This window comes from Anguilla anguilla, chromosome 3 (genome assembly GCF_013347855.1).
Source record: "Anguilla anguilla isolate fAngAng1 chromosome 3, fAngAng1.pri, whole genome shotgun sequence".
Lineage (NCBI taxonomy): Eukaryota > Metazoa > Chordata > Actinopteri > Anguilliformes > Anguillidae > Anguilla > Anguilla anguilla.
This window is the reverse complement of record NC_049203.1, coordinates 65,442,557-65,462,582: the sequence shown is the minus strand read 5'-3', so window position 1 is coordinate 65,462,582 and position 20,026 is coordinate 65,442,557. Positions and strand designations below refer to the sequence as shown.

At 54.3% G+C, this 20,026-nt stretch overlaps 1 protein-coding gene across 1 annotated transcript in view; it reads right to left on the bottom strand.

Annotated features, from left to right (window-relative positions):
• Positions 1–868: 868 nt before the first annotated feature.
• LOC118223212 (partitioning defective 3 homolog B-like) overlaps positions 869–20,026 on the bottom strand; it is a 208,497-nt gene continuing 189,339 nt past the window's right edge. Inside the window, exons 3-4 of the mRNA XM_035409453.1 lie at positions 13,123–13,199; positions 869–1,412 (exon numbers count right to left, since the gene is read on the bottom strand). Coding sequence (XP_035265344.1) covers positions 1,055–1,412; positions 13,123–13,199 — 435 coding nt within the window. The 3' untranslated portion in view covers positions 869–1,054. The remainder of the gene's footprint in view (positions 1,413–13,122; positions 13,200–20,026) is intronic.

Sequence of the window (20,026 nt, the reverse complement as noted above, 5' to 3'; positions counted from 1 at the left end):
ATTTAAAAAAAACACAAAGTACCCTTCATTAATATAACAGAAAGTGACATGGTGGTGGCGCAGGGAGCGGGAGGGGAGCGGGAGGGGAGCGGGAGGGGAGCGGGAGGGGAGCGGGACGCGCCCGGGCGTGTGGACCAGGCTGTGGGTGCGGGGGACCGACGCTGCCTGTGCGGAATGCGTCAGGAGTAACTGGCACACCTGCCGGAGTCCGGGGAGAGGGAGAGAGAAGGAGAGGGAGGGAGGGAGAGAGAGAGAGAGAGAGAGAGAGAGAGAGAGAGAGAGAGAGAGAGAGAGAGAGAGAGAGAGAGAGAGAGAGAGAGAGAGAGAGAGAGAGAGAGAGAGAGAGGCTCGCTCGGCCCAGGTGAAACACGGCGCGCGCTCGACTTCGCCGTGCTCTTCGGCCCACGGGCTGGAACTTTCCGGCGAGAAACGCACTTAAAGCCCACACGCCTGTCTCAGGACAAGCCCGTCACCCTGACTACACGGCCCCGCCTCCCCGCTGACTGCTAAAAAAAAAAGAAAGAAAAGAAAAAAAGAAAAGGAAAAAAAAAGACGTTTCGCTGAAATGAGTCTAAATCGCTTCACAGACGTTCAATTTTTTAAAAATCGCCCCGCAATCAAACTCCCTCTTGCGCGACCGTGGGGTAAAGGCACCGTTTTTGAATACACCCATCATGCACTGGGAGTCTGGCTTCGCGGCGGTTAAAATGGCAGCCGCGAAATCTACGCGCTATCTCTGGCGCTGGCAGGCAGACAGGCAGCGGCCGTCTCTGTCATCGTACGAAGCTAGTGACGGAAAAGCGGGAGGAAGAGAGGAGAAAAAAAAAAACGAGGGAAAAAAAACGAAAGCCTGTCAAAGCCGTACCCAAGACACTCCCCCCCCCCCCCCCCCCTTCTCTTCCCCGCAGTCGACGTCGCGCTCGGCAACGCGCCACGGAAACGCACGCCGCGTCGCCCCACGCCGTCCCGCTACTGAAAGCCGCGGACGAGGAGGCGCGGCCCTCACTGGAGGGTGGGTAAGAGCGGGGGGTGGGGGGGCGGGGCGAGATTTCGGCTACACCGCGGCGGTCTGCCGGGGGTCCGGGTTGCGGCCGTCCGCGTACGCGTAGCGGTCCGGGCTGGTGTTCCGGTACCCCCCCCGGTTCATGGTGTCGTAGCGCGGCGCCCGCAGCGGGAGCGGGGGGGAGGGGGGCACGTCCTGCCGCAGGGGCCCCCGCTGCTGGGGCGCGGGGGGGTAGTACCCGGGGTCGCCCTGCCGGGGGTCCGCCCCTCGCCGCTCCGCCCCGCGGGGTGGGTAGTTATCTCGGGCGGGGTAGCTGGGGTAGCCCCCCTGGGGGGCGGGGTAGTGGGCAGGCTCTCGGTGACCCCCCCAGGGCTGCATGGGGTAGTCGTTTGGATCCATCGGCCCCCGTCTGCAAAAAAGAACAACAAAAAAAACAACGGTAATGTTAGGCTGGCTGAATAACTACACTTTAGCGACCACCGTAAGACATTTAATGTTAAAAAAAGCAGGGCAGGAACCTTTTCTGTCCACTGGCCACAGTGGCTGGTGTATCCCAAAATTCACCGGTCAATTTCACTGTTTTACCGGACAAAAAGATATTTAGAACAGAACTGGACCTCCAAGTGATGGGTGGTCACCTGCCAAAGTGGATGGTAGAGCGAACATACTTAACTTACCAGCCACAGAGGGTAAGTTAATTTCTCACACTGAAAATGTCTTCCATATTTTAAATAAGAGAGTTCAGACATTTATTCCTTCGTGGAAAACGGTGCACAGCTCCACCACTGTAAAAGAGCGGCCTCTTTCTCTCTCTCTCTCTCGCGCTCGCTCGCTCACTCCCAGGAGATACAGGTTCTGTTGCAGGCGGGCCGGGGGGAGCACCTGGGCCAGCAGGTGGTGAGTGGCATTCCGGTGGGTCTTCACATGCTCCCCAGGCATTAAGTCACTGAGCCCACATCTCTCTATTAGTTTATTTAGCCATAGCAGGGCTCAGTGTGGCTAGCATGTATGTGTGCTAGCAGGTTTCCGGTTCATTGGGTGCTGATTAATGTGGGTGTGTCCTGCGGGTGGGGGCTCTGCACGGGGGTAAAGTTCCCCCCCCTTCGGCGTGAACGCGTTACGCTCCAACGTTCAGCAACCCTCACGGCCGTGGGAACGACGCGGTGGCGGTGCTCGCTGGGGAGGGTTGCCTGGACTACCTCAGCCCCCCCCACACCCCTCCCAGAGAGAGGGAGGTAGGAGGAGGTAGGAGGAGGAGGAGGAAGCAGGCATTCCTGAAAAGCATCAGCGCACGCTTTAATCCGCCCCTGGCCCCGACCACCCAAACGGCAGGGCATCTGTCAGGTGTGCCTGCCTGCCCCGCCCACCTGCCCCGCCCACCTGTCTGTCTGTCATCCCCAAGGTTATTGGCCCAGGCCTCTCTGATGTCACCCGCTTCCAGAACACAGATAAGGAAGCGGGGGAGAGAGAGAGAGAGAGAGAGACGGATGAAGGCCACGGGCATCATTACCGCCATGGATTACCGCCACGGCCGCCCCCCCTCGCCCCCCCCGCCCCGTGCTCAACACCTGGCCGCTGAACGAGCTGAAGGCCACCCAAACGGGGGGGGGGGGGGGGAACTCTCTCAGACACGTCTGCGCTCAGACAGAACAGGTCAACAGTGAGTCTGCCGAAAATGTACACAGACTCTGCCTCGAACCCGCAGAGACGGCACTGCGTGGCAGTAGCTGGTGCGGGGGGGGGGGGTGAGAGAAAGGGTGGTGGTTTGGGTATGTCGAAGGAATGCTGCTTTTGGGAACTGTGTCAGCCTGCAGCAGCAGCTGTGGATTACTGCCTGTGAGGCTGGAGAGCTGCTCCTATAAACCGACCAGCGAGGGCCTCCCTACACACATATACACACACATACAGATACATATACACACACACACACACAGATACACACACACACACACACACACACACACACACACACACACACACACACACACACACACACACACACACACACAGCCGTAGCCCCCTGTATCTCCCCAGTTTAACAGGGTCACTCAGAGCAGTGCAGGTGGGCCCAGGCTGGGCCTGGTGTGCTGCTTTGTGGGACAGATGGCTGGCCGCTGGCAGGGCTGAACAGTGGAAGGCAGGAAATGGGTTAATCGAATCGGATGCAATCATTCAGACTCACAACCCCATCATTACCACCCCACCCCAGCACTGCTGATGGGGGGGTGGGGGGGTGGGCGGAGTCGGGAATGCTTGCCCGTTTATGCCGATGAAGAAGAATTCCCTTTTTGTCAACGAGGCAGCTTGCACCTGCCAGAGGAGTTTGGAGGAAATGCAGTTACATTCCTAATTTCCACTCCCTCCCTCCCCACCGAAAACCGCTCTCTGCCGAACAGCTGGCAGCAGCCATCTCTGCAGCTCAGAGAGAGAAGGCCAGGCTACATCCACACAGCTAACCTGCGGGCAGACCCAGCTAGGCTACATCCACACAGCTAACCTGCGGGCAGACCCAGCTAGGCTACATCCACACAGCTAACCTGCGGGCAGACCCAGCCAGGCTACATCCACACAGCTAACCTGCGGGCAGACCCAGCTAGGCTACATCCACACAGCTAACCCGTGGGCAGACCCAGCTAGGCTACATCCACACAGCTAACCCGTGGGCAGACCCAGCTAGGCTACATCCACACAGCTAACCTGCGGGCAGACACAGCTAGGCTACATCCACACAGCTAACCCGGCCAGGCTACGTCCACACAGCTAAACCAGCTAGGCTACATCCACACAGCTAACCCGGCCAGGCTACATCCACACAGCTAACCCAGCCAGGCTACGTCCACACAGCTAAACCAGCTAGGCTACATCCACACAGCTAACCCAGTCAGGCTACGTCCACACAGCTAAACCAGCTAGGCTACATCCACACAGCTAACCTAGCCAGGCTACGTCCACACAGCTAAACCAGCTAGGCTACATCCACACAGCTAACCCAGTCAGGCTGGGTCCAGGCAGCTAACCCGCAGGCAGACCCAGCTAGGCTACATCCACACAGCTAACCTAGCCAGGCTACGTCCACACAGCTAAACCAGCTAGGCTACATCCACACAGCTAACCCGGCCAGGCTACGTCCAGGCGGCTAACCCACGGGCAAACCCGGCCAGGCTACGTCCAGGCGGCTAACCCACGGGCAAACCCGGCCAGGCTACGTCCAGGCGGCTAACCCACGGGCAAACCCGGCCAGGCTACGTCCAGGCGGCTAACCCACGGGCAAACCCGGCCAGGCTACGTCCACACGGCTAACCTGTGGACCTGTACGGAAACGCTTTGACCCGATTCACACGTTGTGAAATCAAAGCCACCGCTTCTGAAAGGCTCAGACTGTGAACTTGTGAAGTGCGATGCGCTGAGAAGTAAGAAGTTCTCTCTCACAACACGGGAAAAGAAGAAAGGAACGAAAAAAAAAAAAAACACAATGGCAGCCCAGACTGTCAGCAGTAGCGCAGTGACATATCGTATCATGAAGGGCCCACCAACAAGCGAAGCGCTACGGCGGCGTCTCCTCAAAAGGCCGCCGTGTCTGAGCGTACGAGCAGCGGCCTTGAGCAGAGAGAGCGAGAGCGAGTGTGTGTGCGCGTGTGTGTGTGTGTGTGAATGAATAAACACTGCTGTCGAATAAACGCCGCTTCTCAGTTACTTCGGGGAACGCCGCAGAATCACTGCTTTCACATTCCGTGTCCTCCGTGATGACGGCAAAATGTTCGTCATCAAAAAAAAAAAAAAAAAAAGAGGTTTTTATTATTATTTTTTTTGTGGTCATAAGTTTTATACTAGCATCAAGGGAGGCTGGAATGTTGCTTTATGGATAGTTACTGTCAAGATAAACATGTTAAGAGAGCACCTAGTTTGAGTAACAAGAACGACAGAACACGCAAACGCCCATTAGATATGAGTGGGGTGCTATACGGAAAGGGATGCACTAACCGGGAGCTAGGCCACAAGCTGTGAGATGGTGTACAGATAAGTCCAGATAGGCTGAACGTAAACTTCCGTTTGATGTGACTCCCCCCACCCCCCCCCAAAAAAAAACAGGACTCTACCCTACAAATAACAAGACAAGTGTAATAAGATGGACAAACCTCCAATTACATAAAAAGGGAACTCTCCATCAGAGAAGGGGGAACTTTCAAACGGTAAATTTATCTATCCACTGATCATACGGTACAGAAACGAACAGACTTGGGGCTGCCCCACTAACGCTCAGCGTGACGGCGATGAATATCTAAGTCAAACGGGCGTGTACTGGAGGCAGGAAGCAGGGAGGAACGCATCGAGAAAACCTCATCCTCAACAAAAACAAAAACTTACCACCCTGTGATCAAGATGTTGTTGAGCGTAAAAGTGTGCTGCTCGGACGCTTGAAATAAGTGAATGACTGCTTCGAAACTACTTACGATCAAACTGTGTGGTCTCCCTGGTGTCTACATACTGTAAAGATCTTCCAGTGAAGTGAAGGAATTTGAAAAAACACTAAAGTCCGGCTGGATCCCTCCCTCTCTATCGAGAAATATCAAGTAGCTCCTCTGTGAACCACTCGGTCATTGCCCATCTTCCGCCGTGGTCTGAAGACGCATCTCTTCTGACTGTCCCTGGACTAACTGTCACTGCTCTGCAGGGCACTCCCAATCTAGGATCGCTCTTATCACTTGAATCCCATCTTAATCCTCTAGCACTTCCATGCCACACTTCTGGCTCCATCCACCACCTATATCGCACTCGTATCCTTATTTCCATGTTGTGGCTCGTCGTCATGCCTCCCAGTTTGACTTGCCATAACGTTCTGACCTAGCCAGCCTATGCTCGCCGTGTGAACCGGACCTAATGTGCTCATAGCTATAAATAACTGTAACATAATGAGTATTGTACCTTATCGGATCTGTGTTTTGTAGCTGTTGCAATGACCTTCGGTGTGCACTTACTGTCCGTCGCTTTGCATAAAAGTGCCTGCCAAATGAATGTAATGTAAATTAGCTACCTCTGACAGTAATTTGCCACCAAGAATTGGACGCTAATGCCCTGCCTAGTTAACTTTCATTTAAATTAGTTAAACTACCACTATTTAAAAGGCAGCACATTGTGCTGCTGTGAACAATCGTGTAACTGAAGGACGACGCGTGAAACCTCTATCGCTCAGAATGGCTGCACCGTTACATCCACACTGCCCTTGGACAAGACCCCGCCTCCCTGGATGTCCTCCAACTGAATAATGAGAGGTTTGGAATAAACCCTGCAGCGATTATCGAAAGCAGTATCGAGGAGAGGAGCAGCGATTATTTTTTTTTTGCTTCATGACACCTCTCAGCAGTGGTAATAACAAGGGTAAATTCCGGACTGCGCTTTCAAGTTTCAAAAAACACACATTTCGGGTTTTGGCGAGGACGCGTTCCAGGAAACAGGACGTAAACGGTACCAAAGAGGCGCCTTTCGGCCGAACCGCTCCACGTCTTCTGTTTGTAACCGATCGTTTCTCATTTAAGCACCGCGACGGACGACCGACTGCGAGGACTCCATATTTGATTTTTACTTCCCAAGTGAGAAATGGACCCTTTTTTTTTTGCGCAGATTTCAGGCTTTTTCAGGCCTTCTCGCTTTGTCTTTTGTTCTGCTTACGGTCGTAAATTTCATTTTTAAAAAGTAAAAAAAAAAACGTGTTGAAAAAGCGAGAGTCTTTTTCAGCAACTTGCCTTCCATTAAACACTTTAGCACTCAGCACATGAAAGTTGCGGTAACGGAGTTTCCATTCCCAAAAGCTGATTTTATTACGTTCGCTCCGTTTCAAAAATAACCAAGTTACCGGGAAATAACTCCGCCATTTTATTTACTTGGGACACAACAGCCACCAAAACAATGGAGCAATAAAAGACAAAAGTTTTTTTTTTTTTTAAATGATGAAAGAAAAAGTGGTTCTGCCATCCATCAGGGCTGAAAAACGTCAGTTGGAAAGGAGCGTGTGGGACAGTGACATAAATACACCGTTGAACAGTCGGTCTTAGCGTTTCCACCAAACGCCGCTTCAGGCTCCCAGGGTGCACCTGGGCACGTCACACTTCTCCCAGACGCCCCTGACGAGGACGGGGGGCGGGGGGCGGGCTTGTTGGTTCAGCTGTCCGAGGGAACGATACACCACTGGACCTCACCTCACACGCGTCCTAGTGACCCCTGAGGGGTCACATGACATCACTGCATTTCACCAAGAGGATCATGGGATTCCGGGCCATCACAGCTGCTGGCTTTTAATTGGAGGCTTTGAATCGTGCTGATAGTGGAAGAGGAAGCCATAGAACTGGTAGTGTAGCTATGGACAGGCTAACTGACTGACTGACAGACTGACTGACTGACTGACTGACTGACTGAGTGGCTGACTAGCTGACTGGCTGGGTACTGGTGTAATAAGATGGGAGAGAAGGACAGGAAAGCAGTCACAGCTACAGCAGCTACAGTGTGATTTATGTTTTACAGCAGCTACAGTGTGATTTATATGTTACTATGAGATTAACAAGGAAACCAGAGACAGAAGAGCACACATATACTTGAAAGTGCTATTTTACAGGGAAATTTTGGGACTCAAAAGCACCCAACTCCTATTTCATTGTCCTTACAATAGAGTTTCTAGACTCACCAATACAAGGCAAAAAAGAGAAAAAAACCCCCCAAACATTTCGCTTGCTTTAAAAAATGTTTTAATACGGATGAGACGCTCGGTCTTCGAGAAGACCAGGGGCGACATAGCTCAGGAGGTAAGAGCGATTGTCTGGCAGTCGGAGGGTTGCCGGTTCAAACCCCGCCCTGGGCGTGTCAAAGTGTCCCTGAGCAAGACACCTAAACCCCTAACTGCTCTGGTGAATGAGAGGCATCAATTGTAAAGCGCTTTGGATAAAAGCGCTATATAAATGCAGTCCGTTTACCATTTACCAAGACTGGAGTCTGGGTTTGTTTCTGTGAGGATATCAGATGGCGAGGGTTCCCACCTCACGCACAGTGAGCACAGAAGGGTGCGATTTCTCACAGCACCTCCATACACACCGCGCGCTAACAGTGAGCGCTAACCGCACCGGCCAATCGGATTACCGCCAGACTGCGACAGGGGTCGTTCACGCCACCGGGAAAAAAAAAAAAGCGTGAGAGAGCAGGCGAGACGCGACCGGCGGCTTCTCGTGGAAATATAAAGAGGCCAAAGACGCCCGTGAAGAATGTAACCAGTCCAGCCTCCGACAGGAACAACCCCGCGCGTGACATCATTTACTTCAGCTAACACCTCAAACTTGACAACCGATTTTTTGGCTAAACGTTTTAGGGCATGAGGAGGCAGAGACGACCCCAAAACGAGACACTCCTGTCACTCCAGAAGGTTGCGCGCTATTTTCTACAAGGATGATGGACACGTTCAGACAATTTTTTTTTTTGCTTGTTAAATTTGTGTAATTAATACAGATCACACATTTGTTTTCAGGCATGTATATTCACTGATTGATTTACTGGTTTAACATTAGATTGTTAGCAAGTGACAAGAAGACTACTGAGTACATATGTAGCTACATAGTAGCTTCACACAGGCTAGTTAACAGATAGCATCTAAAAAAATAAAATCCAACAACTAACTTTTTGGTACTTTGTGAAGTGTTGTTTACGATGTAAACAAACATGTAGACCTCACACTATCTGTACCCTGACTGCATGTTTTTAGCCTTGTGAAACATTAAACTACACTACAAAAAGGTGGCTGAAATAATGAACGATGTGATATTACTATTGATGAAGACAGTGAGTGAATGTTGTAGTATCCTTCTGCTCTATCGAGAGGGTCAGACTCATCTTTGATTATAAACTCAAATCTGACATACTGGACCTGCGATACTCTCTCAGAATATATCTTACTGAAACACACTTCTCACACGGTCTCAGGGGTTCGCTTGTGAACAGGTCAGTAAGGCCGTGTGGGTTCCAGACGGGGGGGTGGGGGGGGACGAGGGGGGGGGGGGGAGCCGTGGAGGAATGCCTGATGGATATGTGCCGGTGGAGGCCTGGATTGAGGCAGTACAGGTGTGAGTAGGTTAAGAGCGAACAGGCTTTTTGTGTGCCGGTCGGCACGGAAACAGAAATAGCACTGGAGGTCTCGGCTCTGACTGAATTCCTGTCTGTATGAAGAGAAATCGCCCCCAGAGGGGGGGGGCCCAGGAATTCTGAAGGTCAGCACCTGTTTTGAGTAACGTCTCAGAGCCTTTGAAGTGGGGCCTCAGGAAAAAAAAAAGAAAAGAAAAGAAAAAAAAAAGCCCTGGCAAATGGCGGCGTTTCTAGAACATTCCGCCGGGTGATCCTGAGGACTGGCCACACGGCCGCTTACCGGTGAACGCCGATAAATTAACCCGGCTTTCATTAAACCGCTGGCCCCAACACTCGCCCCCCGCCACCTGTAACGGGCCGCTGGCTGGGGCTCTGGAGGGGGGGGTCTGTAGTAGGGGGCTTGGGAGGGGGGGCTCTGGGGGGGGAGGCTCTGGAGGGGGGGGGGGCTCTGGAGGGGTACTCTGGTGGGGGGGGGGTGCTCAGGAGGGAGGGCTCTGGAGGGGGGCTCTGGAGGGGAGGGTCTGTAGTAGGGGGCTTGGGAGGGGGGGCTCTGGGGGGGGAGGCTCTGGAGGGGGGGGGCTCTGGAGGGGTACTCTGGTGGGGGGGGGCTCTGGAGGGGGAGCCATGGAGGGGTCTGGAGGGGTACTCTGGTGGGGGGGGGGGTTGTGGAGGGGGGGGGGCTCTGGAGGGGTACTCTGGTGGGGGGGGGGGCTCTGGAGGGGTCCTCTGGTGGGGGGGGGGGCTCTGGAGGGGTCCTCTGGTGGGGGGAGGGCTCTGGGGGGGGGGGAGCTCCAGCGCGTTAAATGAGGCTGGCCCCTAATGAAAGTCACGCTCGCGCGGTTAAGGGCCTGATTGGGGCCCAGGCTGCGTTGAGGCTCACATTTCACAGCTGATCGGACACACAGGACCCATCCCTCTCGCCTGGCTGCCCTCTTGGGTGGGGGGGGGGGGGTGGGGGGGAAGCGGTGGCTCCGCCCAGAAGCCGTGCCAGGAGGAGAGGCCTCTCGCCGTGTTCTGTGGCGCGGGTACGAATGCCAGTCTGGACGGTCCTCGTCAGACTGGGTGTGGTGCTGTCATTATTCAACACGGGCACTAACTGGGCGCTTTTACCCAGCACCCGCACGGTGGCACAGCACCAGCTGAACATACGTGTGTCTGCGTCTGTGTGAGTGTGTGTGTGTGTGTGTGTGTGTGAGTGTGTGTGTGTGTGTGTGTGCACACACGCCAGCGAAGCGGGCTGCCATGCCACAGATGGAGAGTGCTGGTTGCCACAGCAACACAGCAAAGACAGGACAATGAAAATGTGACAGTCAGTCTCACATCAACAGTCTCCGGCAGCGAGTTGGACTCATTTTCACTTCTCTGTGCACGTACCCCTCTCTCTGTGTGCACGTACCCCTCTCTCTGTGCATGTACCCCTCTCTCTGTGCATGTACCCCTCTCTCTGTGCATGTACCCCTCTCTGTGTGCATGTACCCCCCTCTCTGTGTGTACGTACCCCTCTCTGTGTGCATGTACCCCCCTCTCTGTGTGCATGTACCCCTCTTTCTCTGCCAGTTTACATGGTATTTAAATGTTTTAATTTTTTTTTTCCTCATTTCCAAGTAATGGCCTTTCATTCATTCTACAGGAAGAAAAAGAACAACAATATCGCTACTCCCTGTCCTACCAGTGGAGCACAATATCACAAACACTAACGATAATGGGTATGAATAATTGCTAATAATCATGGATAATGGTTAATTATCTACCGAGAGACCTTTTGCAGGACCCATTGTGCCCATAACAAGGGTGCATAGGGAGACTAATGGGGTTGCTCTGTTCCAGATGTTCAGTAATCGTCAATAAACATCTCGGTCACGGACTCCAGACAGAGGGGTCACAGAGGGAATTAACTGTATCCACCCCCAACCCCCACCCCCACCCCCACCCCTGACTTTGAACTTTGATTGGCTCAAAGTGTTTCTGACCTTGAGCAGATAACTGAACAAACACTGACCTCACTGAACACACAAGCTCGGCACCAACGGTGACCCGGCTAAATACACAAGCGCCAGCTTCTACACGACAAAAGCAATAAAAAGAGGGGGATGGGGGGAGGGGAAAGAAAAATCTTTTTTTTTTACACAAACACTCAAATTATTACTGAGTGAATGAATGGAAATCATATCAAATGCTGATTGCAATTGACCAATCTAACAATTTTATTAAAATACAATTTAACTAAGTGCACCACAGTCACTGTTAAAATGACAGTACGTATGGATTAAATGATGGTCACCCATAATAAAACGTGTGGCACTGGGACGAGAGTTGCTTTTGGGAAAAGGGCTTGACAGAGAAGCTGGGATTCAAAGATCCTTCCTTTTCTTTTGCAACCAAAATGACAGCAAAATGCCGCTATTTCCCCATTTACGCATCGCATAGAAGGAATGAGCAGAGGTTAGTGACCAGAGCTCTGACATCACACACAGAACCCGCCCGTACACTCTCAGAAAGACAGGGTTCTCAAGGGTTCCCCTCTGTGTCTCCACAGAGCACAGGGGTCACACTCCAGTCCCCAGGGGGCTGCAGTGCCTGCTGATTTTTAGGGTATTCTTAGCACAAGTGTTTCACATTTAGGTCATTGATTGGCTGGAGAGTCCGCACACCTGGTTCTCAAGGCCTTAATTGGCAGCTGATTGAAAGGAAACACAAAAACCCAACAGACACTGGGCCCCCCCCCCCCCCCCCCGGGGTTCAGCTCGACACCCCAGCCATACGGGAACCCAACGCACTCCAAGATTTACTCCGCGCAGGAGAGAGAGAGAGAAACGCGCGCTGATGTAGAGGAACTCAAACGCAGCGCCGGAGTCATCTGCAGGGAAACGGGGGGAGTGAGGACCCAGGACCCCTCATGCAAAGCTCAGCGCTGCTGAAAAAAGAAGGAAAAAAAAAGAGAGAATTTTTCCGGAATAAATCTAGAGCCGGTGGGGGGGGGGGGGGGGGGCACCGATGCTCCGGGGGGATCTGAGGCGGCGGCGGCGGCGATGGCGGATTCATCAGAGTCGCGCTTTATTTCGGGAACACACTGAAGAGGGCTCGTCCTGACACACCCTCCCCCCCCACCCCAGAGGTCCGGGCTTTGGCTACGGCTAAAAGGGCACGTTTCTCACCGGGTTCTCTCTCACGAGGACGGCGGTTTGGCAGGTTTGGCCCCACGCGTGAGAAGCCCATAACCTGTGAAGCCGCAGTGGAGGGGGTGGGGGTTTGAGGAGGGGGGGTTTGGGGGGGGGGGGGGATATAGGGTCCCAAACTCACACAGTGCATTATTCATGCGCCGTGTTTACCTTCTGGTCTGAGCTGTGTTTGCTTTGCACGCGCCAGTTAGCGGGCCGCGGCTAACGAGGAAACCACACGGTCCCCGAGACACACGGGGGGTTCGGGGGGGGGTAGGGGGGGTGTGTGGGGTACGGGGGGGGGGGGGGGTCGGGTTACAGCACGGCCCTGTCCCGTCTGAGAGATGAGCGCAGATATCGCCTTGCGCCCCAGCGTCTGCGCGGGGACTCTCCGGGGAGGGGATCAGGTGGATTCCTGGGATGAGGGCCTCGCCAGGCAAACACTCCAGATTTAATTATGAGCCTTAAAGAGGATTACTCTGCACTCTGAGAAGGGGGAAGCCCTGCCCCCCTCCTCCCCGCTCCACGCTCCCCCCTCGCCCCAGCAGACAGGCGGAGACGGGGGGCTTACCTGGGTAGGGGGGCGTACTGCCTCCCCCCCTCTCCCCACTCCCCCCTCCCCCCACAGACGGAGGCTAACCTAGGCAGCAAGGTGTACTGCGCCCCCCCCCCACCCCACAGACGGAGGCTAACCTGGGCAGGGAGGGCTACTCCCCCCCCTCCCCCTACAGACGGAGGCTAACCTGGGCAGGGAGGGCTACTCCCCCCCCTCCCCCTACAGACGGAGGTTTACCTGGGCAGGGAGGGCTACTGCCCCCCCTCCCCCCACAGACAAGGGCTTACCTGGGCAGGGAGGCGTACTGTCGCTCCACGTCCTCGTACCGCGGTGCCAACCGGCCATCTTGCCCCCTCACTGCCATCTGTCAGGGATAGAAGCATAAGGGCGAGGGTTAGTCATGACGGGGTGAGGGGGTGGGGTTTTGGGGAGCCCCTCTGCCCACCCCCCAGCCCTACAGGCTGTTCCGTGGGCTTCTATGCAGCATTGGACGGAGTGTAGCACAGTGGGTAAGGAACTAGACTTGTAACCGAAAGGTCGCAGGTTCGATTCCCGGGTAAGGACACTGCCGTTGTACCCTTGAGCAAGGTACTTAACCTGCATTGCTTCAGCATATATCCAGCTGTATAAATGGATGCAATGTAAAAATGCTTTGTAAAAAAGTTGTGTAAGTCGCTCTGGATAAGAGCGTCTGCTAAATGCCTGTAATGTAATGTAATGTAATGCATTGAGGAAGCGATCTGACCTCTCGTTCGGGTAATACCGCTACTCTAATGGCGGACTGAGGGAAAGGGGCCCACTGGGGAGGGTCTGGTACCGCTTACAGGGGGATTTATTTTTGGGTGGTATTTGAGGGGGGCCTGAGCCTTGAGTTAAGCTGTAACAACCCTCACCCCAAACCCCCCTAAACCCCCACCAACCAGCCAGAGGAAGAGCCAGATTACCTCCACCCCCTCTCATGTGATAACCAATCTCCCGCCCGCCCTACCGAACTGCCTAATCCCCCCAATTCAAACCAGAGAGAAACTTAATATTGGTTTCAATGAGCTCCCCCCCCCCCCCCCCCCAAAAAGATCTTAACTTTCCATTATAAAAGAGCTTTTTCTCTCTGGTACTTATTGCCCATTCAGTCGCTGAATGAAAACCTACGAATCAAAAAAAAAAGAAGAAAGGATTCTTATTCATTATGAAAAGATGAAATGATGAGCGACATTTCAAAGCGAGCGCAGACAGATGAGTACGGCGTTACTGAGTGATAAACGCCGTCACGATGTCCGCGGAGAAATCCCGGCGGCAGATTTAGGCGCCCCTCGCAGGTGAAGGTCAGTGCATTATGGGAAGGCGGCTCCCCCCTCCCTCCCTCCCTCTCTCTCACTCTCTCTCTCTCTCTCTCTCTCTCTCTCTCCCAGGGCCGTGTGAAGAAAATGGCGGCATCCGTCTCAATGCAGCCCGTCCTCAGCCACGCCCGTAACGGCTGCATTTTAACCGCCTCCTTTTTAACCGCCGAGCCCCGCGCCTCAGAGAGAGCGGCACTGGAGACCCATCACCCCGGGACAGGGGCGACTGAGGGGCCAGGGACAGCAGCCAAAATCATCCAGACTGTGACGGAGGACTGCACGTTCCCACAGAATCTCTCTCTCTCTCTCTGCCACACTCTCCCTCTCCCTCCCTCATACTCACTCTCACTCACTCTCCCTCTCTCACACTCTCTCCTCTCCCTCTCTCACTCTCTGTCTCCCTCTCTCACTCTCCCTCAGGGTGACAAATCACGGACACATTTCAGCAGATATTTCAAAAAATATATTTTCCTGTATCACATTTTCTGAATAGAATATTTGTGCTAACCCTCGTGGCTACGTTATATGACATTATACACAGAGTGCGTAACACTACACAGCAGTGGCAACAACCCTGTTCCTGGAGATCTATCGTCCTGCAGGTTTTCACTCCATCGCTAAAGGTCTGCACTGAGCTGCTAATTAGTACACTCAGGTGTGCCAAATTAGGGTTGAAATGAAAACCCACAGGATGGCAGAGATCCAGGAACAGGGCTGGCTGCCACTGCTATAGAGCATCTACACACACTTTATAACATGTTATTACAGATGAACAGCGCACACAGAGCACAGGCAGGCTCCATACGCATGCAGAACGGCCGGCTCGCGGCTCAGAAGGCAGAGCGTGGCGGTAAGGCATGCAGGTGGTGGGGGGGGTGGGGTGGGCTGGGTGCTGCCTCTGGGCACGGCCGCCATATGCGCTCAGCCAGGGATCAGAGCTCAAGAGCGGAGCCTCCAGCTCGCCCCGCCAGCGTCAGCGTCTCTGGGCGAACTCTCTCAGGCAACGCGCTGCCGCAGCTATGAGAGACCATTACACAAGCACGCCGTGGCTGGCCGTGATGTCACACTAACACGGCGTGACATCACACAAACACGCCGTGGCTCGCCGTGATGTCACACAAACACACTGTGGCTCGCTGTGACGTCACACAAACACGCCGTGACATCACACAAACACGCCGTGGCTCGCTGTGACATCACACAAACACGCCATGGTTTTGCCGTGACATCACACAAACACGCTGTAGCTCGCCGCGATGTACGCTACGCTACATAGAACGCTGTGGCTCGCTACATCCCTGTGGCATATGGTGCGGTGTAAACTGGCTGCCCTCTCCACCCTGGCACTGCCAACCGAGCCCTGCAGCGAGCTAACCCCCCCCCCCCCCCCCCCTGCGCTCCCCCACACGCCCCCCCGGTGAAAAAAACACCTGAGGGGAGAGTGAAAAGTGAGTATTTATGGCTGCTAATGACCAGCTTTGCTCCTCTCAAACACTAAGCCAGCCACAGTAATTTACAGCTGGCACCGAAACGTGTGCCATTAGCTCGGTTTGTGTGTGTGTGTGTGTGGGGGTGTGGGTGGGTGTGTGTGTGTGTGTGTGTGTGTGGGGGTGTGGGGGTGTGTGGGTGTGTGTGTGAGTGTGTGTGGGCATCTGTGCATGAGTGAGTGTGTGTTTGCGTGTGTGAGTGCGTGTGTGTGCGTGTGTGTGTGTGCGAGTGTGTGCGTGCGAGTGTGAGTGCGTGCATGTGTGTGTATGTGTGTGTGTGAGTGCTTGCATGTGTGTGTGTGAGTGTGCGCACGCGTGTGTGTGTGTGTCTGTGTGTGTGCATGTGCTTGTGTGTGTCCGTCTGTGTGTATGGGTATAATGTGCTACTCAATTAAATTGTCAAGCCACTGCAGGTGATGTATGATACAGTATTTTGTGAAAAATAGTCCGGAGCGTTGAAATATACACAGAGCGGAGCGGAGAGGGGCTAAGGATTATTATTATTCCACAGCTGTACAGGCAACAGGTTCTCTTATTCGGGCAGAAGCTTACACTAACGCTTTAGGATCTCCTGTAGCCTGAAGAACAGCCTACTGTCATTAAAACCACACTGCAGCTGCAGCCAACAGACCTTCTTCATGTTCCGCTTCTGATCCTAAAGCACAACAGCAAGAGTGCTCTTCAGCTTGATGTTACTAAACTAAGAAATACAGTTTATCTTAACATAAGGAATGTGGAAGGAAAATAAGAACCATAAAGTAATATGTGCATATTACCTTATGGTTTTTTATGATTTTATAAGGCACAGAATTGGTTGATAAAATCAATCTGGTAATGTAATAATCTCACAGAAATAGTCTAGATGAGATTATGTTAAAATATGAAAACTTGTGTGGCACGCATTGCTACATACGGTTGGGGGCTATACAGTGAACATCTGTGTCCCCAGACAAGGCAAGCGAAACCGCATATACTGCGTATTTCACACACATTGGATCAGAAATGAAACGAAGACGATCAGGTTAAAGTTCAGACTCCAGATTTAAGTCGAGAGCATTTACATCCATATCCGTGTAGGAAGCACAGCCCTTTATATACACAGCCCTGCTGTTTTACAGACATTCAGGCCCCATGCTAAAGGGTGGAACAGCACCTCCCTGCACCTGCTCAGTGAACCTGTGGCCATTCTCGGTCACAGAGGTCAAAGGTCAATCTCCCCGTCCTCGAGGCCGAACTGCTGCCCCACACGTTCACAACCGCTGACGCTTTCAGCGGAAACGAACGCGTTCTGATCCGCTGTGGACCTCCGGCGTTTCTGAGCCGGTTCAGGTGCTGCTGCTTCTCTCTGATTGGTGGAGCAGCCCCCCCCCTCCCCCGCCCTCGGGCACGCACACACATCCTGACTCCCGGCTCCTCACATGCATATGGAGCAGCAGAGATTAAATCAGGGGGATTTACAGATGCGCCGGAGGCTGAACAAACACAAACAAACCGCGGCGGGAAAAACGGGGGGGGGGGGGGGGGGGCGGGCAGGGTCAGCGCCGGATCCAGCCGCTGATTTACCGTCGGCACGGCAACACCGCCGCTCTCTTCATTAGGCCCGTCAGACGGAGAAAAGGAGGGAAAAACAAATACCTCCGCCCCTCCATCCCTCCGTCCGTCCGCGAAATTTACCCAGCCTGCCCGAGCACAGCCAATCAGACGGCTGCAAAAAAACGGCGCTTGTTAAAGGCTAATGACGCACAAACGACTTTATTCAGCGGGATCGGCGGGCCGCTCCGCGCCGCCTAATTACACGACGGGGCCTAATTGCCGTTTCTTCTCGGCGACGGCCTGATTGTGACGCGCGATTAAATTTTCATTCATCACAGGACCCCCGGTCGCGTGTGAGGTCGCGCGTGTGCGTATAACCGCGGCGAACGCGGTCTCGCGTGCAGCCGGAGAAAGGGGCTCCTTTCTCGGGGCGGAGTCGCGCCTGAACGCGCCGCGCGTTCGCGATCTCCCCCGCCTGCACGGACAGCAGCGCGGAGTTATCCCTCACAGATAAGCAGCAGTAATTACAAAGGGGAAATCTGAAGCGTCGGTCCTGCACTCGTTGGTGGTGGATGTTTTTCTCTCTCTCTGGGATTATGAGAAAAACCTGGAGACCGGCGGACACTTCTGCCACTTCAGAGAGGAGGAGAGGAGGAGGAAAGAGGAGGAGAGGAGAGAGGAGGAGGAGAGAGGAGGAGAGGAGCAGAGAGGAGGAGAGAGGAGGAAAGAGGAGGAGAGTAGGAGAGGAGAAGAGGAGGAGAGAGGAAGAAAGAGGAGGAGAGGAGGAGAGTAGGAGAGGACAAGAAGAGGAGAGAGGAAGAAAGAGGAGGAGAGGAGGATGACAGGACTCTGAGGACGCAGTGACCAGGTGACCAGCAGGTCAGAATGGCTAAACATGCAGCACCGGGAGTTAGAGAGAGAGGAGAAGGCCCAGCGGGGAACTCTTATCCGCCTCTGTCCATCCTTAACTTCCTAAGGGAGAGGGGCGCTCTTATCTGGGATCGGAGCGCTGGTCTCTCTCCTCCCTCAGTCTATCCTTCCAGCAGTACGCTCAGGGTGATGATGCCCCACCACAGGTGAGTTTGACACTACAATTCCCACAAGGCCCTTTGATTCGGGAGGAAGATTACTGAACTGTTCCCTAGGAGCCGTGGGGAATGTTGGCTCTGATGGTAATCCCAGAGAGAGGGAGTGGACAGTAAGGGGGAGGGGGAGGGGGAGGGGGGGAGGGGGGGGGTTGGAAGAGGGGGTTACGACAGCGATCTGTAAAAAGTGCGAGAGAGAAGCAGACATGGCGAATGCCCACACACACACACACACACACACACACACACACACCCCTCCAGCCTGGGCAGAGATGAGAGAATGTGTGTGTGTGTGTGTTCCCCCAATTCCCCCAGAGCTAATGGCCTAAAGAAAATCATTTCACGGCGGAGCGAGCAGAGGAGACGCTCGAGTGAGGGGTGACTCAGCCAGGAGAGAGTGACACCCCGACTCCTCCGACTCTCTCTCTCTCCCAGGAGGCGGCCCCCGCCCCGCCTCCGCCTCCTCCTCCTCCTCCTCCTAATCCACCTCCCTCATAACAGTGCCCTGCGACCCTGCGTCCCTGCGCCCCCCCCGCCCGCCCCCCACGCCGTCCCGGGACAGAACCGCGGGTGATTTATAGGAGTCACAGGGAGAAGCGCGCGGACACAGATTTAATATGCAGGAAGTGCGGAGCACAGGTGCTCTAATTGAATACAAGGCCGGGAGAGAGGTCCGTGTGTCAGATTATCAGAGGGAGGAGGAGGGGGGGGGCGGGCAGGGGGGCGGGGGGGGGGGGGCTTGAAATACTTGAGATTTCCTGACAGGTAATATTTAAAGAGCCGCGCGGCTCTGACACGAGGAGGAGGAGGGGGGGGGGGGGGGGAGGCGGGGAGGCGGGGTTATTATTAATATCGGCTCTGATGAATGACCCCCCCCTAATCCATCAGCAGGGCGGGGTGGAGCGCCAGGCCGCCGCTGCATTAAGTCGTCTGAAATGTGCTGCGCGGACAGATCGCGCCGGGGGGGGCGCGCTGCTCTGCCATTGGCTGAACAAAGAGCCGTCCTCCGCACGGCAGGGTTTACAGCAGGTTTAGTGGATTCGCTCGGACCCGCCGCAGTCCGCCCCCCCCCCCCCCCCCCGAATTGCAGCGTCTTGCTCTGTAAGGCGTTAGCCACCTTCATAATAACGAATCCCCAAAATATGGAGGCGAGTCATTATGTAACTCAGGAACCAAAAAGTGATCACCTGTAGAACTGGAGCTGGAAGTGAGGGTCTATCACACATACACACACACACACTGCACACACACACATACACACACAAACACCCCACGTGCCACACACACACACACACACACACACACACACACCCCACGTGCCACACACACACCGCACACACACACACACCCATGCCACACACACACACACAGAGGACACCCCCCCCTCAGTCTATTTGGTCTCGCACCCGAGTCTCGTGCAGCGCTGGCCATGCAGAGACGATGCGAGCTATAGATTATGAAAAACGCTGCTTCTGCACCCCATCGATCTCTCTGGAGAGGGGGGGGGGGGGGTGGAGGACCGAGGCGCAGGGAATGAAGAATGGAGTGAGAATTGAACGGGGCTCTGAAAAACTCTCCAGCTTAATTAAGAGAGGAGTGGAGGAGGAGGAGGAGGGGGAGGAGGAAGGGGGGGGGCGGGGGAGCCAGCGAGTTCTCACACTGAACTGAGAGGAAGCCGGCCTCAGCCACTCACGCTGAGCGCAGGAAGTACAGGACGGACTGGGACGTGTAACGCGTGTGTAACATGCA